The sequence below is a fragment of the Cynara cardunculus genome (genome assembly GCF_001531365.2).
Source record: "Cynara cardunculus var. scolymus isolate 2C chromosome LG 12, CcrdV1, whole genome shotgun sequence".
Classification (NCBI taxonomy): Eukaryota; Viridiplantae; Streptophyta; class Magnoliopsida; order Asterales; family Asteraceae; genus Cynara; species Cynara cardunculus.
The window spans coordinates 637,707-655,566 of NC_037539.1; the positions used below are offsets into that span (position 1 = coordinate 637,707).

The 17,860-nt window shown below is 35.7% G+C and overlaps 2 protein-coding genes across 2 annotated transcripts; one reads left to right on the forward strand and one right to left on the reverse strand.

The window, feature by feature from the left end:
* Nucleotides 1-4,294: 4,294 nt before the first annotated feature.
* LOC112523478 (ATP-dependent DNA helicase Q-like 5) lies at nt 4,295-11,506 on the reverse strand. Its single transcript, XM_025133096.1, has 20 exons — nt 11,026-11,506; nt 10,208-10,983; nt 10,072-10,125; nt 9,818-9,930; nt 9,488-9,700; nt 9,331-9,409; nt 9,160-9,213; nt 8,975-9,049; nt 8,799-8,852; nt 8,649-8,693; nt 8,478-8,572; nt 8,274-8,403; nt 8,079-8,177; nt 7,413-7,468; nt 7,228-7,330; nt 6,997-7,125; nt 6,265-6,434; nt 5,169-5,193; nt 4,971-5,086; nt 4,295-4,382 (listed from the first exon to the last, which is right to left on the reverse strand). The coding sequence occupies exons 1-20, from the start codon at nt 11,504-11,506 to the stop codon at nt 4,295-4,297; spliced, it is 2,955 nt and encodes a 984-aa protein (XP_024988864.1).
* Nucleotides 11,507-14,216: 2,710 nt separating this feature from the next.
* On the forward strand, nt 14,217-17,274 carry LOC112522975 (protein Iojap-related, mitochondrial). Its single transcript, XM_025132352.1, has 4 exons — nt 14,217-14,629; nt 15,296-15,383; nt 16,131-16,234; nt 16,933-17,274. The coding sequence occupies exons 1-4, from the start codon at nt 14,324-14,326 to the stop codon at nt 16,996-16,998; spliced, it is 564 nt and encodes a 187-aa protein (XP_024988120.1). The 5' UTR covers nt 14,217-14,323; the 3' UTR covers nt 16,999-17,274.
* Nucleotides 17,275-17,860: the final 586 nt, after the last annotated feature.

The following is a 17,860-nucleotide window of genomic DNA, read 5'->3' on the forward strand; positions in this document are numbered from 1 at the left end:
CAGTCAATGACTGTAAAAAACTCTATCAGATTGATAGCAGTAATATCTGCCTATTCTTTATAGAATTTGGCATCCCATGGATATGGAAATGGAAGCCAATATTTGGCTATGATCATAATATGATCCCTTGTCTTAAACGTCAAGGACTCTCCAAATATTGGGAGAAGCTAGATCGTATGTGTCCAAARTCTTCAGTTTTGGAAGGTGCTGATCTTTATGATACCATTAAGAAGAAGATCCAAATTTTTAAGACGGACTTCGAAGATCGACAACAGAGGAGCGTTAGCCAGGACATTCCAAGCCCGTTCCATCAATTCTCCCAGAAATATGCTGGCACCTTATCTAAAGATGAGATGGTCGATCTTTTTATAGAGAACATGAAGAAGGATCTTCAACAGACCTTTTCTCATCATTCAGACGACAGTTCAATGAACTCAGATATGCAGCAGGATGCTCAAAGTCTGGAAGGCTCCGAAGAGCTAGTCATCTCCATCGATGAAGCTTTAGAAACACTTAAAGATTCTATTAAGCAAAAGAAAAGTAAGTGACTTTTGACTTTTGTCAAAAATGTTTTCTTTCGGTGCATTATTGCCGACCAACTTTTCTAAAGTTGTTTTCTTTTTAAAAAGAGATTCCTTTGCTTTTATAAAGCACTTTTTAGCTGTCCGAGCCAGCTGTCCTCAATAGGACTTTCTTTTCTAGTATAAATAAGGGAGGCCTGTCTCTCTTTCAGATCAGAGTTTTCTTAGAGTGTTTTTAAATTTCATATTTCCCTTCCAAGTATTGTAATCAGTGTGCTGAAGAAATAAGACGAACAAGCTACCGACAGTAAAGCTTGTGTAAATTTTGGTATTTCTCCTCTCTTTTATTTATTTCCAGTTTATCGCCGCCTTCATGGCCGGCTAAATTAGGACAATGAGTTAAAACCTATTTTGAATTGATATTTAAATAGATTTACATGGAATGGTTTATATGTTTATGATTTAGTAAAAATAATTATAAACAGTTAAGTTTATCTCTGAGACCTCTGAGACTGATTGTCACCCGCTGAGGCCAAGAGAGCCGTTTAGGGTATTAAATCTTGGTTTGAGGTTTGAGACAAACTTAGTTGTTTTAATCGTTTTTGTTAGACCTGGGGCATAGATGGAATATTTTTTTTAATAAAATTGTTTCATATAATAATTATGAAATTTTGATGAAATTGTTTCATATTTTTTTTAAATTAATATAATGAAGATGATAATATCAATGATTAACATCATCCACAATAAAAATGATTAATCAACCTCTCATAATTACAAAAAAAATGAACAAAATAAAAATCATGATTAATTGAATAAGGTTTATACAAATAACGTGATTTACAAAGTAAACTTAGGATAGGAGAAATTCTTAAAAAATAAAAAATGGAATAGTACTTTTATAATCATTCTTGTGTATGTTATGTATACATGTATAGAGTTAATTTGTATGTTATGCCTATATGCATAACATGTACACATATATAGAAACCATAAAATATTTCAATTATTTGTATACACATATATATATATATATATATATATATCATACAGATGAATGATTATAAAAGTATTTTTCAATTTTTTATTTTTTAAGTTTTTCCTTAAACCGCACTTTCTACATGTATATCTATGTATACGTTAAAATAGATTCAAACGAGAACCATAAATATTTTAACAATTTGGATACATACTATTTATGTTTTACTTCTTGATGAATTTCATAATAGATATTCATAATTATTTAGTGTTATTCATCATGAATAATATATAAAATAATATTGTTTCATAATTATTCAATGTTATTCATCGTGTGTTGATTTAGAATCATGTGAGATAAGTTAGCCCGTAAGATGCACTGTGAGCCCTTGGATGAGTTTTTTAGAGCATTTCCAACATGTATGCGATTTTTTTTTCTTCAAAATTTAAAGATTTCTCCATTCTGTCATTTTATTTTCTCTATTTTAGATGAAAATGTAGCATAACTGTTGAAGCAAACTTTTCCAACTCTCCAAAAAATCTAAAATAACATATTTGTTGGAGTTGCTCTTATCTCGTCAAGTCTTCGTAGCAAAATAAAGTGATCGTTTACTAAACGCTTATCCGGGTAAGTGCTTACCGGCAAAATTCAACATTATCGTTTACTTACCAGGTAATATTTTAATTCACCAAAATGTTATCAAATGCAACAATTAACCCGGTAAACACTAACCATGTTAAGAACAGTCGTTCTCACTTATCAAGTAAGACTTTCTATACTTACCTTTGCTTTTACATGATAAGATTATTGATACTTACGATATTCATCCGTAAAATAATATTACTCGATAAACATTTACTCAAATAAATGTTTCATAAACGGTCCCAAAAATTTCATAGCAAAAGAAATATCCAACCAATATTCACATGAAACCTTCATATAAAAGATAGCAAGAACCTAGTTGTACATGTGTTTTGACTAAAAAAATAACATACTCATAGATAACTATGAACCCTCTTTTAACACGTTTCAACCTTTACAATTACCAAAGAGATTTTGTTCATAACAAATTAATATATAAAATGGCTTGAATCAAGACAAACGAGTAATTATCCATTGAAAAATAACATATAAAGTCAAAGCAATTTTAAAGGGGTTATCTAAATACTTATCCAGTAAACATTTAGCGGTAAAATTCAATTTTATAGTTTACTTATCGGGTAAGATTTTGTCTACCAAAACGACATCATATGTAACAATTTACCCGGTAAGTTCTAACCGTGGAAAGAGTCGTCGTCATCACTTACCCGGTAATACTCTCGATCCGTGCCTTCGCGTAAGATTTTTGATAATTGTCATATTCATCCCGTAAAAAACTATGACTTGGTAAGCGCTTACCCAAATAAGCATTTGGTAAATAGCCCCTTACCGGTTAACAGCTGACAAGGTAAGAAACGTTTACCAACAATACATTTTGTTGGCCGGGAATGTTACGCAACAAAGTGAGGATGGTGACTCTTGACAATAAGCGTTTACCTAATAAACACTTACCGGTAAGCGTTTGGTAAACGGCCCAATATTACTATGCAAATGCAATACATATTATATTTCAAAAAACTTGCAGGAAGAAGTCAGTTTCTATAACAACAAATACTCTCTTCAGAAAAGGAAAAATCCAACAAGGAAAAACAGAAGATTTGTATGCTATACATTTGGCATGATGTATATATAAGAAGGCCGAATTAGGGGACTCGGGGGCCCCGACTAGAAGCACGTATCTGAAGCGTTTCTAGTATTCGAATTCTAGCTAGAGGTGCTAAAAGACAATAATGTCAATCTGAATGAATGATCGGAATCCAGAAAACAAACACAAAGGGCCAAATATATGATCGAAATGTGCGATGCTTTACAAACCTTTGTTAACCGATCACCACCCACCACCACAACCGCATCAGCAGCAGCGCCAACGACTGGGGCTGGGCTGCCTGTGTGCCCATGAAGCAATCTTCAGGTTGGCTGGTAGAATCTACACTCTTGAATTTTAAGATGAGCAATCTTCAGTTGGTTATCAGTTAGTTTTATGGAGTTTTAAGAAATTGTACATAAGCTATAATAACTTGTAACCTTATATTTTTAAGATATTTGCATTAATAAATAAGGATATTGTCCAAAATAACCATTTTAGGCTCCCTAATTCATTTATAGCCGATTTTTTAATCCATTTACCAAAATATCCAAGATTTCACAAGTAGCACTTTAGCGACTTGCGAAATCTACTTTTTTTATGAATTTAATATTCATAAAGTAGCAATTTCGTAAGTTGTTAAAGTGTTGCTTGCGTGGCAAGTGGGCAGTGGCAAGTGGCAATTTAGCAAGTTAATGAAGTAGTACTTTAAGCACTTTAGCAAGTAGCACTTTAGCAGGCACTTTCATGTCAGCATTTCACACCTAGCACTTTAGCAACTTGCGAAACTGCTACTTTATGGATATTATATTCATAAAAAGTGGATTTTACAAGTTGCTAAGATGCTACTTGTGAAATCTTGGTTTTTTCGGTCAATTATGTAGAAAAACGGCTATAAAGTGAATTTGAGTGGTCAAAAATGGCTATTTTCGACAATTTCCCTACTAAACGGCATCTGATACTTAATAAGTTGTTTCTGTCATATGTTTTATATAAACCATCGTTCTTAAAAAAGACATAAATACATAAATAGCAAGTGCAACATGGTTGCTCAAATCTTGAATACAGAACAATTTCAAAAAAAACATAAATAACAATTACACATACCATTTAAACTGCAGATCTTCCTGCAGAATCCATCAGCTCTGCCTTTGCAGCTTCCATGATAACATCAAAGTTGGTTTGTATATACCTCCCCCTGTTAACAAGCCTCAATTAGGGGCTGTTTGGTTGGCTTTCCATTAAGTTCTCTATGGATAAAGTTGTCTGTGTGAATTAATCTGTCTGTATAGATTCAGAAGATTTTTGTTTGTGAGAATTTTTTTCTAGATGGAAGGAGCGTGTTCTTTTAATTGGGAAGGGTAGATCTGGAAAAAACTTGGCTTTCTTAATGAAGCTCCCCCAAGAAGCTTACCGAATAAAACCACAAGGGTTGTGACGTAGTGGTTGAGGCCCAGGGGATGTGGTGGAATATCTCATCTGCCCTGGGTTCAATTCCAGACGTCCACAACAATTTTGACCACTGAGTTTATCAGGGTTTATCAGGGTTGATGTCTTACGGTCGCAATTTACAGCGATTAGTCTAGGCAGCCTGGGACACTCTTCCAAAAAAAGCTTGATGAACAAGTCACTTTATATATCATTAAGCCACTACCAAACACTCATGTATACCTGACCAAATAAGTTGTGAGTCTCTTTAAGCTAATTAAGCTGCTAACAGATAAGCCCTTAGTGTAGAAATCTCATAAAAACATGTCATTTTTTGTTATCATAATCTCAAGCTTACCAGAAATGAGTTCTAGACCAAGTTGAAGAAGGAAATGCCGGAGTGGCTATACCATGCATTATCCTAGCAATTGCTCGAGGGGTGAATTTAGCATGGGAATTGCTTTGAAGGAACACCTACGACACCAAATATCATATAAGTCAAATAGAATCACATTGGTTTTAAAAAGAGAGACTGTGACCTGCAAAATGTGTTTACCTTGATATCTGCTCTCAAGAACCGGCTGCAGATACACAAATTTTGATGTCAATAGACAATACACTAAAATGATATGAGAATAGAATTGTGGTTTTGTTTATTTTTCGTTTGCAGAATAACAAATGAAAGAGGGTAAATACAGTATTTTCAAGATTATTGCAATGACATAACAAGAAAGCATGGTGGTCCTCAACTTCAGGTTGAACTAATTGATAATAGAGTGAGTTGGTTATCAAGATTTGTCAGTTYMATTGCATTTTGTAAGTTTTTATATGTCCACTAATTGATAATAGAGTGAGTTGGTTATCAAGATTTTTCAGTTCCATTGCATTTTGTAAGTTTTTATATGTCCACGACATTTGTCACACAATAATACTGCCAAGAATTATATAAACCTAAGGATCTCACACAAAGTATACATATGCTTCGATATGGTTATTGGATAACCAGAAACCTGAATTACATCATGTTGATTGTTAAAATAAAGTATGTGTTGCAATTATAATAATTACAGGGTTTTATGTCTAAATGTATTTTACGTATAATTTTATTATGATTAATAATATTTAATAAAACCTTTATTTTAGGCTTAATGGGCTTAAAGATAATCACGAGCCCGGACCATGTTTAGTCCATGTTTGAGGACTATGGTTTGTCTATAACTCAGATAGACTAACAATAAATAAAGAGAAAAGGCTAAGCCTAAAAGTCAAATCAATCTTCTAGATTTAGAGATTATCACAGAAAATAAACCTTTTTATTCTTTTCAATTAAACACATACCAGGGTTTCTGGCTAGCACCTTGTGGGGCCAAAGCGTGTTCGTGTGTTGATCTACAATAGAGAAAACCTACTTTGGTTTCTAAGTGCTCCATTAGAACCCACATCAAATCTAGAAGATAATACTCTGAAGACCCTATGATTTGTTTAGATTTGTTTAAAATTCATTGGCTCCAAATAGGGTTTCTTTTTAGAGAAGTTTTCTAGAAAAGGTAACCTAAAATATTTCCCCCCCGCGTTTTGCAAAAGTTAACTATTTACTTTGAAACTCTACTCATTTTATATGCATGCCAACTAGAGTATGCAAATTTCTAAACCTGGTTTGGTCCATCTTATTTGGGATATTGCTGTCATCATCTGAATCGAAGTAATCCAAGATCTTCTTCTGTAAACATGGTGTGTGTTGTGAATCAATGCAACCGCTTGTTCTATCGCATGTTTTCACTGCAAAGACCGCAGCATTAAACATCACGTCTACTTTGCGCACCTGGATCAGTAGATAGTTTCCAAGACATAAATAATACAAAATACTAATAATGAGATGAAACACTACAAAGATGAGCCGGTTCATGAGAGCTTGAACCAGTGCATCAAAAATCTTGGCAACCCAGATCCTACGGTGAGCCCGAGCCTAGGCAGCCCATGTGGCTCTTTTAACAATAGGATCTAGATTGCCAAGATTTAAATTCTAGAACCACACTTCAAAGTTAAGGGGACTAAGGATCCACTTGTTAGCAACTTAATGAACTTAATCGGACTCGCAGCTTATTCGGTAACTTATACATGACTGTTTGGCAGTGGCTTAATGATATAAAAAGTGGCTTATTCAGCAAGCTTTTAGGAGAGAGCTTTATGTAGAAAGTCAAGTTTTTTCTAAACATGTCCCTCCTAACTAAAAAACACTCTCCTTTCATATAAGAAAACCCTCCCAAATGTAAACATTCCCAACCTATACAGATTTATCCACATAGACAGCTTTATCCATATAGAACTTAATGGAGAAACCAACCGAACAGTCACTACGCAACCACTAAATAAAAACAAGTTACCTTGCATCTCTCAACCTCTGATAACCATTTGGCAAGATCTGCTGCCAAGGAACATATATCTTTTGGGAAATTTATGATCATGTAACAATAAGCCGGATCCTTCAATTCGTATGTAATCTCTCCCTTCAGCTAATAGAAAAAGGAAATGACTTAAAGATGGGTAAACATGAATCAAAAAGGTCATAAATAGGTAAAGATGAACCAAAGTAATAGGCATATGCACAAACAAACCTTCAGAATCTGCAACTGATTAGATACAGCAGAAGTTTGAATTCCAATGCTACAGGCTACAGTCGGTATGTCAAACACATATTGTCCATCCTTTATTTCAGCCCTGAGAATCACATTCCCGTTATTCGTTTGTATTATAATGCACGTTTCGTAACTGAAAGTAGCGGACATACTCAATTACTTACTTTTTCAAGATTGTTGCAATTACAATATCCTTAGCAGCAAGCAATGCCGGAGAGGTCTGAATTTAACAACATAATCATGAGTCAACTATTGAGCATGAACTAGAACTCTACAACGGTGTGTTTGGTACACTGAACGGGACAGAACAAAGACTTTTTATGTCGAACAGACAGGAACAAAGTGGAACAGACATGTTCCACCCCCACCCCATGGAACAAGGTGGAACAAGCTATATTTTACCAATACACCCTCAAAATAAAATCTAATTCCCTTCTAAACATCAAATACGCCTCCCTCTTTGCATCTTATCCATTCTTTAAATTCGATTGTATTTTGTTCTCTTTAAACTTTCACTTTATACTCCTCAAAATTCTTTTTTTATACATAATATAGAAAGGCTACAAAAGAAAATTTAGAAATTCCATAAACTTCATATTTTGGTATCATTTTTAAATGGTATTTGTTAATTTTCATTTAGATCAATTATTTGGTAAAAAAACACTAAACAACTCATTAGGGGTAAATTTGTCATTTTAACTGTCATATTTTGTCCAATCCTACCTTACCGAACATTGAACAACTATCCTATCTTGTTTTATCTTGTTCTGTTTGTCTGGGTACCAAACGCACCCTAATTGAACTATATTGGCAGTAAAGCAGCAACCCACCATATGGAAATTTAATACGCATGTTACGCTTGTTTGGGGTAGTAAACGCAAGTACTGGACTTCGGCTAACTCCAAGCGGGTTAATATAGTTAGGATCACCTGAAATGGTCAAACAACAATGGAATGTAAGAAACTGTATCAGTTCCATATTAATGAGTTAACAGGTACGTATTATGATTCTAATGCTTCAAGTACCTCTTCTTTCATGTCAAATTTCCGAGATGCAGATTCTTTGACTAGTGAGCAAATACTTCCTTTTGAATTTGACTCCGTGCTGAAAACTTGTGAGAGGAACTTATTTACGGTGTATTGATCTAACCCATCACTGACAAAGAAAATACGGCAAAGCTAAGATTTCTTCACTACAACAGAAAACTTCTTGAACGTGCAACTGGTTACCTGTACATAAGACTCCGGAGCTTAAAATATGTTGCATCATCAAGAAAGAGATGGCAATAAGATGATCGGCCATCACGACCAGCGCGTCCAATTTCCTATAAAGATCGAACATCTTTAGATATATGATATAATGATCAACATGAAAACTGCTTGGTGGATCGTTATCCAAACCTGAACATACTCTTCCAAGCTTTCGGGTAAACTGTAGTGAATTACCTGTAACAGATGCAGATAGGAACTTTTAGCATAATTATGTAATTTCAATTTATAGATTCACACTTCAAGAAAAAGAAATCAGGAATACTAAAGAATTGTCCTTACAGCTCCAACATCACTTTTATCAAGCCCCATGCCGAATGCCACAGTTGCAACAATCTTTCAAAGGGAAGGGTTAAGACAAGGAGAAAGAGAAATGTTTAGGGATATTGTATCTATATATAGTCTACTCACAAAGAAATGCTCTAGAAACCATTAAAAAACTTGAAAGATTTCTTTACCACTCGTATCTTGTTTGAACAAAACAATTCTTGGGTACGCCTTCGATCTTTAGCAAGAATCCCACTATGGTAACTCTAATGGCAATTTATTGTTCATATCATATCAAAATCACAAAAAGAATGTCAGGCACAAGCAGGAACAGTTGTCATGTGAACTGATCTTAGCAAACATATCAGATACTAACCTTTGCCCGGATATTGCTATCACATAAAAACTTGCTAATCATATCTGTTTCAGACTGCAATTAAAATTGAATGTAAGAGCAGTGAACCAGCCAGAATTTATGTAAATCTATGGTGAACTGAATCTTTTAAACTTAGATTTTCGTTTTAGGTGGTTAAGAAGCTGCATATACCTGATATTTGCAGTAAATTATAATGCTTTTAACATCCATGTAAGGTGGAGCCTTGAGCAATGCCATCAAATCCTTCATCCTGAATTAAATGACAGAACAGGATTACAAATGCTCTTAAATTGGGAATGTGACAAATACCAACCGAATTTTTACTTGCCTGTTTCCACTCAAAGATACAGATAACTGCAAGTTATCCCTGATTTGTGCTGCTTGAACAAGATTTGAGGGAGGAATCTCAAGAGAGCACATCACATCATGCATTGTTTTGGTCGTTGCAGTTGCTGTCATTGCAAGAATGCACTCTACTCCAAGACTAGAACGAAGTAAGGATGCTCTAAGCCTCATATATGAAGGGCGGAAGTTATGTGACCTGTCAATATATGTGAACTTAAATTTTATGCATTATGGCATTGAAGCAAATTTTGAAAAATAATACAGAAGGCCTAATCTTGATGATCTAATGAAATAAGCACCGTAGTTGACTCACCATTCAGATATACAGTGGGCTTCGTCAATCACAACAAGTGAGATGAGTGAAGTTGCAGAAAATATGGATGTAAATTCTGCATTTAGTAATCTCTCCGGAGAAACAAAAAGAACCTGTAAACAAGTTATGAACTTTTAAGAATAATAAGAAAATTACTTCAAAAAGATTTCGACTTTTAATTAAGGTATTGTTGCACTCTCAGAATAGCAGATGAAGGGGGGTCATTAAGGCAATATAAATCATTATGAACTCACTTTCAAGGCTCCTTCTTGAACACGCCTAAGTGTTTCCGAACTCTCTTCTAGTGTCTACAACAAAGGTGAACACAATAATCAGGCATCTGAATACAAATTAGAAAGCACAAAATACAAACACACACATAGATAGTACCTGACTGCTACATAATAGACCCCCTGGAATCACCGGTGGTAGCTGTTTAAGTTGATCGAACATAAGTGCTACCAAAGGACTAATAACAAGTGTCATTCCCTGCAAAACGATAGCAGGTAACTGATAGCAAAGTGACTTTCCAGCGCCAGTTGGCAAAATCACCATACTTGATTTCCCAGCAAGTAAAAGTTTGATTGTCTCCAATTGGCCGTCCCTAAAAGAATCATACCCATGAGTAAGCTTCAACAACTTAACTAAATTCTCGTCAGATGGATCATGACGAACATCCAACGCAGCCTTCTCAATCACTTCTAAATCAAGTCTCATATCAGTCTCCTGATTCTCATCCAAATGCCAACCTTCTTCTTCACAAAAACTGCGCTCCTCTTCTGCTTGGCCCCCACTTTTCAATTTTCTTTTGCTTCTCTTGTAAGACTTTCGACCTGCATTATAAGCATTTTGATTCCTTTTCCTAACTTTGTATGCAAACTTCTTGCGTCCCCCATGACCATTGATGTTCAATCTCACAAAGTTCCCTTCATTTACTAATTTAGGCTTGGTCACCTGCTGCGTAGGGAAAACACAGCTCCCAATCAAGTTAGGATGTTTCTTCACAGCTTTCCCTGAATCTCTAGCGATGGCATCTCCCCCTACGGTTTCATTTACAAATTTGGAATCAGGCGTGTTCGCCTCTTCCAACCCAGAACCACAACTCCCGATCAAATTCGGATGCTTCTTCACAACTCTTTCCGAATCTCTGACATCAACATCCCTCCCTTGGCTGTCACTAGCTCCAACTTTCGATTCTAAACCATGACCAATTCCTTTTTCCGTTGATTCGAAGTTCAAGCAAGGCCTACGGATCTTAGAAAAAGACGGAAATTTCGATAAGCATGAGCTACCAGCCGGAAGAGTCTCAGTAGGACAAATAGTATCAAACGGATTACAACCAGAGGAACGGCGGATCTGAAACGGTAGGTTAATATCAGAACTACGCGTAGTGGATGGAATAGGGCGTTGAAATAGGTCGGATCCATCATTTTTAGGTTCAGATTCTGGTGGCGGCGGTTTAGTTCTCCTGATGGATGGTTTAATATTCAAAATCGGCCGGGAAGAACTGGACCTAGCCTTCGATTTAGGGTTTTTCTGTTGCTTAGCAGAAACAATAAGAGTATGTAGTGCCGGCGATTGAGGTTTAGGTGGCGGTGGCGGTGGCGGTGGCGGTGGAGGTTGATATGGTTGACGTGGAGGCGTCGATGAGATGTGTGATCCGCCGGATTCTGAATCGGAGTAATCCATATACGACCGGCGCCGGAAAAAAGAAAATGAGTAAATATATCAAGGGCTCAATTTTTCCCGCCTTTTCTAGTTGGAGGGAAATATCAGAGTAAATTACGATATCATCCCTGTGGTTTGTAAATAATTTCAATTTTAATCCCTGTGGTTTATAAATTGCTTTTTTCATTTCGATAATTTACAAATTATTATCATTATTTTTTAATTTAGTAAATTATATTAATTAATAAAATTATATAAACAACTCAGGAGTAAGTTAGTCATTTTATATATTCTGTCATTTTCAGTTTTGTCTTATCAAATGTTGAACAATTGTTCTCTCCTAACCTATTTTGTCTTGATACCAAACACACTCTTACGTCCCACTTAAGTCCCGTCCTATTTCAGTCTAATATCCCGCCAAATGAGGGACAACAAGTTTAATGCAATATGTTGTCTAATATACCAAACGCTCCCAAATTGCCTTGAATCATGATCATATATAACATTTGGGAAAACTTAAGGGTCGTTTACCAAACATTTACCCGGTAAACACTTATCGGCAAAATTCAACACTATCGTTTACTTACCGATAATATTTTAGTCAACAAAAACTGCATCTTATGCAACAATTACCCGGTAAGCGCTAGCCATAGTAAGAGTCGTCGCCCTCGCTTACCGGGTAAGACTCTATGTCCTTGTCTTGCTCTTACGGGAAAGATTCTTGGTTCTTATCTTATTCATCCGATAAAGTGATATGACTTGACAAGCGGAATCAACAAGGGTTTGGTCTGGGGCCGTGTGAAAGTAGTTATTGACACTTTCAAAGCACTTGTTATTCTCTACGGTATTTTCTTGAACATCTCTTCCAAATGAATCGAGTGTGCTCGTTCCAAGACTCGAGGGATACGTCTTTACACAAATATTTACGTTTTTTCTAACCGGTCCCATAGGAGAACACCCACAACCACATCTAGAACAAATTAACACACCCTTTTGACTATTAACATCCGAGATACCATCAAAAGCGACAGAAGTTGTAGGATCACGATCCTCGAGATTTCTTGAGTCGTCGAAAAGCGCAAGTTGGTTGCTTTGTATTTCCCCACGGGATTCAATCCCGCCACCATCATCTTTTTCGATCACAAACACTTGATCATCAACGTCACAATCTTGCATGTTTACACACCCGCTGGTTGCATCATCCTGGCTCGCTTCGGGATCGTGTGCACCCGTTATCCCGAGCCCAGAACTTGCATTACTACTAGTTGTAACCGAGGGATCCGTACATATCATAGTATGATGAGCGCAACTTGCTATTCCGACATGAACTGTTGAACTAGGGACACTAGAGAGGAGTTGTCTCAACATACTACGGGGACCCTCTTTTTTATCCTACATAGGGATGTTTTGTTAACAGCTTAATGAGACTTGCAACTTATTCGGTCAGCGATACATAACTTGGGATGGAAACAAGACAGGTATTGGGCGGGTAATGCACCCCCGTCCCCGGCTGCTGTTTAAGCCCCCTGTCCCGAGCCAGTTTTTTGTATGAAATTAAATCTCCGCCCCCTCCCCGTTACAAATGCTATCAGAGACGATTTTTATACCATCGGTCTCAATTCTTTTTCCGAAAAATAATTTTAAACATACAAAAGATCTTGTTTGAAATAATTTTTTTGTATAATATCTTATTGAAATACACTTAAAAATATTTAATTGGGTCATTCAAATACACTTAAAATATTTATTTTCACACAAAAATATTAATAATATTTTTATAATTACTAATTTTGAAATTGAATATTGAGATACTTGAAAAACTTAAAAAAGAACTTAGAAGTTTTCGGTGAAAAAACATGATATATAGTTTATATTTTGAAAGCAAGCCTACGAATAATCGATCCCGGTCCCATAACTAGTCTCGGGTCGAGCCTTGAATTTTCATAAAAAGTGTAATTTGTCCCAAATCGTCTGTCCATAACCGGTCCTTATAAGTCTCTACCGGTCTCTGTCCCAATCAGTTACGGTTCAGATCTTAAACTGGTTCTAGACCGGGCCCATTTTACCCATATCTAAGGGCTTGTTTCTTAACAACTTATTGAGTTTAATATGACTCCCAAGCAATTATACATGACTGGTTGATTGTGACTTAATGATATATAGAATGACTTATTCAGTAAGCTTTTAAGGAAGCTTTATGCTGAAAGTCAAGTTTCTAACCACACTTATTCCATCTCCCTCTAAATTAAAAAACTTTTCAATCTCCATAGACAGATTAATCCATACAAACAACTTTATATACATGAAGCAAATGGGCAAATTGCATGGAAAAATAACGTAGTTTAATTTGATTCCTATTTTAAGTAACGTACTTTCAGAACTTTCATTTTGGTACCTAAAATGTAAAATTTTAAACATTTAAGTACCCGGATAACCGGTTATCATTTTGATGCGTTGAGTGATGTGATATTCAACTCAGTATTATTTGTTGACGTTGTTAGTAACATGAATTTTTTAATCTAAAATTAGTTTTCAACTGGTTACCCGGATACTTAAATATTTAAAACTTACATCTAAAAAATACGTTATCTAAAATAAAAAACAAGTTAAAATACGTTATTTTTTAATGTAATTTGCCCCGAAGCAAAGTATTAACGACAAACCAACCAAACGGGCAAGAAGTTATTGTAATCCAACCTGGCCCAACATTTGGATCATTTGGGCCAACTTGATGATGCTCGGTTACGCTCCGGTAGTAGTTCATCATTTCGTCCACCTGAACCACAATAACGAACCAAGATCCATTTTGGTGTCGCCGTCGCCGTCGCCTGAGACATCATGTGGCCGTCTATAAGGCACCGATCTCTAGGTTTCTCTTCCGAAGCTATTCATCAATGGAAGTCAGATCTTAATCGATCGTTTTGTTCGTCTATAGTTAACGCTACAAACGGCAATGGAAAGAGTGGTAACGTTGTCGAATTACTCAACTTAGAAGAGGTCGAGAAGATTCTCAGAGATGTGCGAGCTGATGATGTGAGAGTTATACCTGTTAAAAAGCAATCGGAGTTTGCGAATTTCGTCGTTGTTGCCACTGGTAAGTCTCAGTGGCATGTTCGCAATATCGCTCAAGCCCTAATTTACAAGGCATGTAATTCTCCTCTTTTGTTTACTTCAAGGATTCCTATGCTTTGTTATATGGATTATACAGGTTACTTTTTTGAACTTTAATGGATGCATTGCATCATTTTAGAATCATGCAATGTTTTGAGCTATTTGTTGTGTTTCTGCGTTCACAAAAATGGGGTCGTATGCGTAATCTATATATAGAACTATAGAAGAGGAAGATGATTATGCTTTAATTACTTCGTGATGAACATCAGATTTGAGAAGCCGATCTCTATCCATTAAGTGAGTTATGCCATTGTGCCAAATGATCATTTGTGAAGAATGCACAGTCTGTGTTCAGTGTTGTTACAAATTCAAATTTTCTGGATAACACTAGGGACAAAGCACTCTTCTGTTGGAAAATCTGTAGTTAAGCTAAACAGGGAATTAGATTTTAGAACCCAATGAAACGATTCTACTTTCATCAATGCGAACTTTTAGATCAGATTTAAGATAACTACATATGAACATGCAAATCAAACTTAAGTTTCTAACTATTCTGAACCACTTAAAGAGGCTGCAAGAAATATTTCTACTCTTGCTTTAAAGCTACTTCTACAATTTGTCTTATTTCTTCAAAATTACTGAGCCAAACATATGTGTTGCTGCCAATTTTGTTGAAACTAATTCTGATTTCTGGAGCAGGTGAAGCAAAAACAACCGGGAGCCAAGAGAATGTTGTTGCCAAGTGTAGAAGGGCAAGAAGGAGGAAACTGGATTGTCATTGACTCAGGTATACATTCTTTCTTCTTGTATGGAAACATATTTTCTTATAAACCAAACCAAACCAAACCAAATGGACTCAGGTAAATCCCACTCGAAAATAGGGCATGGGAGTGGTGAGATGCGCAGACCTAACCTCTACCTCAAGACTCAAGAGCAGTGTGGCTGTTTCCGTGATGACTCCAGCTTGTGCAAGTGTCATAACAAACAAGTATTAATGTATTATGAATAAAGCTTAGCACATGGTCAATAAAGCTTGTGACACTATCCAAGATAAAGTAACTAATAAGTACATTGGACACATACAAAAGGTAAGGTAAGGCAATACCCACACGGAGCAAGGAATAGCCTTTCTCTTATTTCATGTAAAAAATTAACGACCATATGATTCTTTTAAAGCAAATAAAGAGGGCCCTTGCAAACTTCCAATGTTAATATAGTTGAGTTCCTTGCTATTTCTGGCCAATTTGGAGTGGTTGGTTGGGATCTTAAGTTGGGTTTTAGATGCTGGAACTCACTAGTTTGGGTTTATGCTGTAGAGAATGTTTCACAATAGGAAAATGACAGGCCTTTTGGTCTATGGCATTTCAGTGGAGGTCATATAATCTGCTTGCAAAGAGCTCAATTATGTGTGTTGGTGTTCGTTCCTGAAAACCTGAGTGTGGAATGACTGTATCTGCATATATTAAACCTTCCTACTGTCATTCATAGCTACAATTTTTAACTTTGATGAGTTCCGGTAATGGTATCTTTTCAGGTTCATTGATAGTTCATGCCTTTGATGAGAAAGCCAGGGCTTATTACAACTTGGAGCAGCTGTGGACCTCAAAGGAGTCGAGTAAAGAACAAAGTCAAAGTCCGGTAAATATCTTCGAGGTTATATATTTAATGTAAACTAACATGGATGGAATCATGAACGTTTGACATCTTGGCCTTTTTCAAAACATCATAAATCAAACAAACCCAGTAAATCCCACGATTAGGTAAAATTTGTGGGTATGATGTAGGCATACCTTAAATGTTTTTTGTAGGACTTTGTCATAGACATAAGTTACGTTTTTCGTCCATGTGGTTTGAACTTGCAATTTTCGTCCCTACGGTTTAGAAATTGCGGTTTTCGTACTTATGGTTAGTAATTCATTGCTACACTCATCCTTATGATTTACAACTTCTTGTTGTTTCATTTTTAGTGGTTTACAACTCTCCACTGTTTTGGTCCCTAGACTAATTCCTTATTGTTGTTTCGGTTCTTTACTGTGGTTTACAATTCTTTACTGGTTTCGTCCCTTGTACTTGAATGTAGGAATTAGTCTAGGGACAAAACTAGCAATAAATTGCAAACCGAATGGACGAAAATCGCAATTTCTGAACCACAGGGACGAAAATCATAATTTACTCTATAGCATATGTGATTAAGACCTGTTGAGGCCCTACTCTTTGGAGGAGAGCAAGGTTTGCATACATCACATCCTCCCCACACCGTGCTTTCTAGTGGGAGTTACTGGTTCAGTTTGAATTGGTTTACCCGTTGAAGCTCTAACGAGTAATATTTTCGCCAGGACTTGGATCAAGCTTTTGTGAAGGTACGCCGCAAGAATAACTCCAAGAAACCGGCAAAGGGATGAACCACGTGCTTGCTTATATGGTAGCCAACCTCTCTTGATGGGTAAAAATCTCTTGGCCCAAATTCTTTTGTCCACCAATCACATGAATACATGAGAGAGAATGTGAACATGAATTATACAGATTTGTAACAGATAAAAGTTTGAAGTGTTTTAATTTCATTGGTGGGACAAAAATGAGACATACGACTTGTAAATTTACATGGACTTCTTTCCTTGTAGAGAAACCAATTATCCTGTTTCGTGATTTGTACCATAATAAATTGAACGTTCAGTTTTTAAAAGGGTAAGGTTCAGCAAAACCGAATAGATAACAAACAATCCATTTTGATAGCCGAGAATGTTACTGGAAAAGTAAGTAAAGATGGTGACTCTTGTTGGTAAGTATTTACCTGGTAAAGCATATGGTAAATGACTCATAAGTTGTCGAACCATTTATTTGATCAAATAATTCAATTTTTTATAACCCTTTTAAGTAGATTCTTTTAATTTATAAACCAGTTAATGTGTTAAACTTATGAAAAAAGTCTTAAAAAATTCATCTGATTTTCATATTTTTGAGCGATTAAACGTTTAGATACTTTTATTTGAACAAATAAATTCCTCAACTTTTTAAACAAATTAAGTATATTATTAATACCAATAAAACAAAAGGAATATACAAATTTCATTAGTTATTTCAAAACATATAAAATTCATGTCTAAAACATAAATAAATAATTATAAACTAAACATTAAATGAATACATACAAAGAGTTGTTTTCATCTCCTTTACAAAATATAATAAATCAACCACAAAAATGGCGTCTGATTGATTTGAACTTGAGCTCCAAAGGTTAAAAGTGCCTAGGGATCTCAGGTTCAA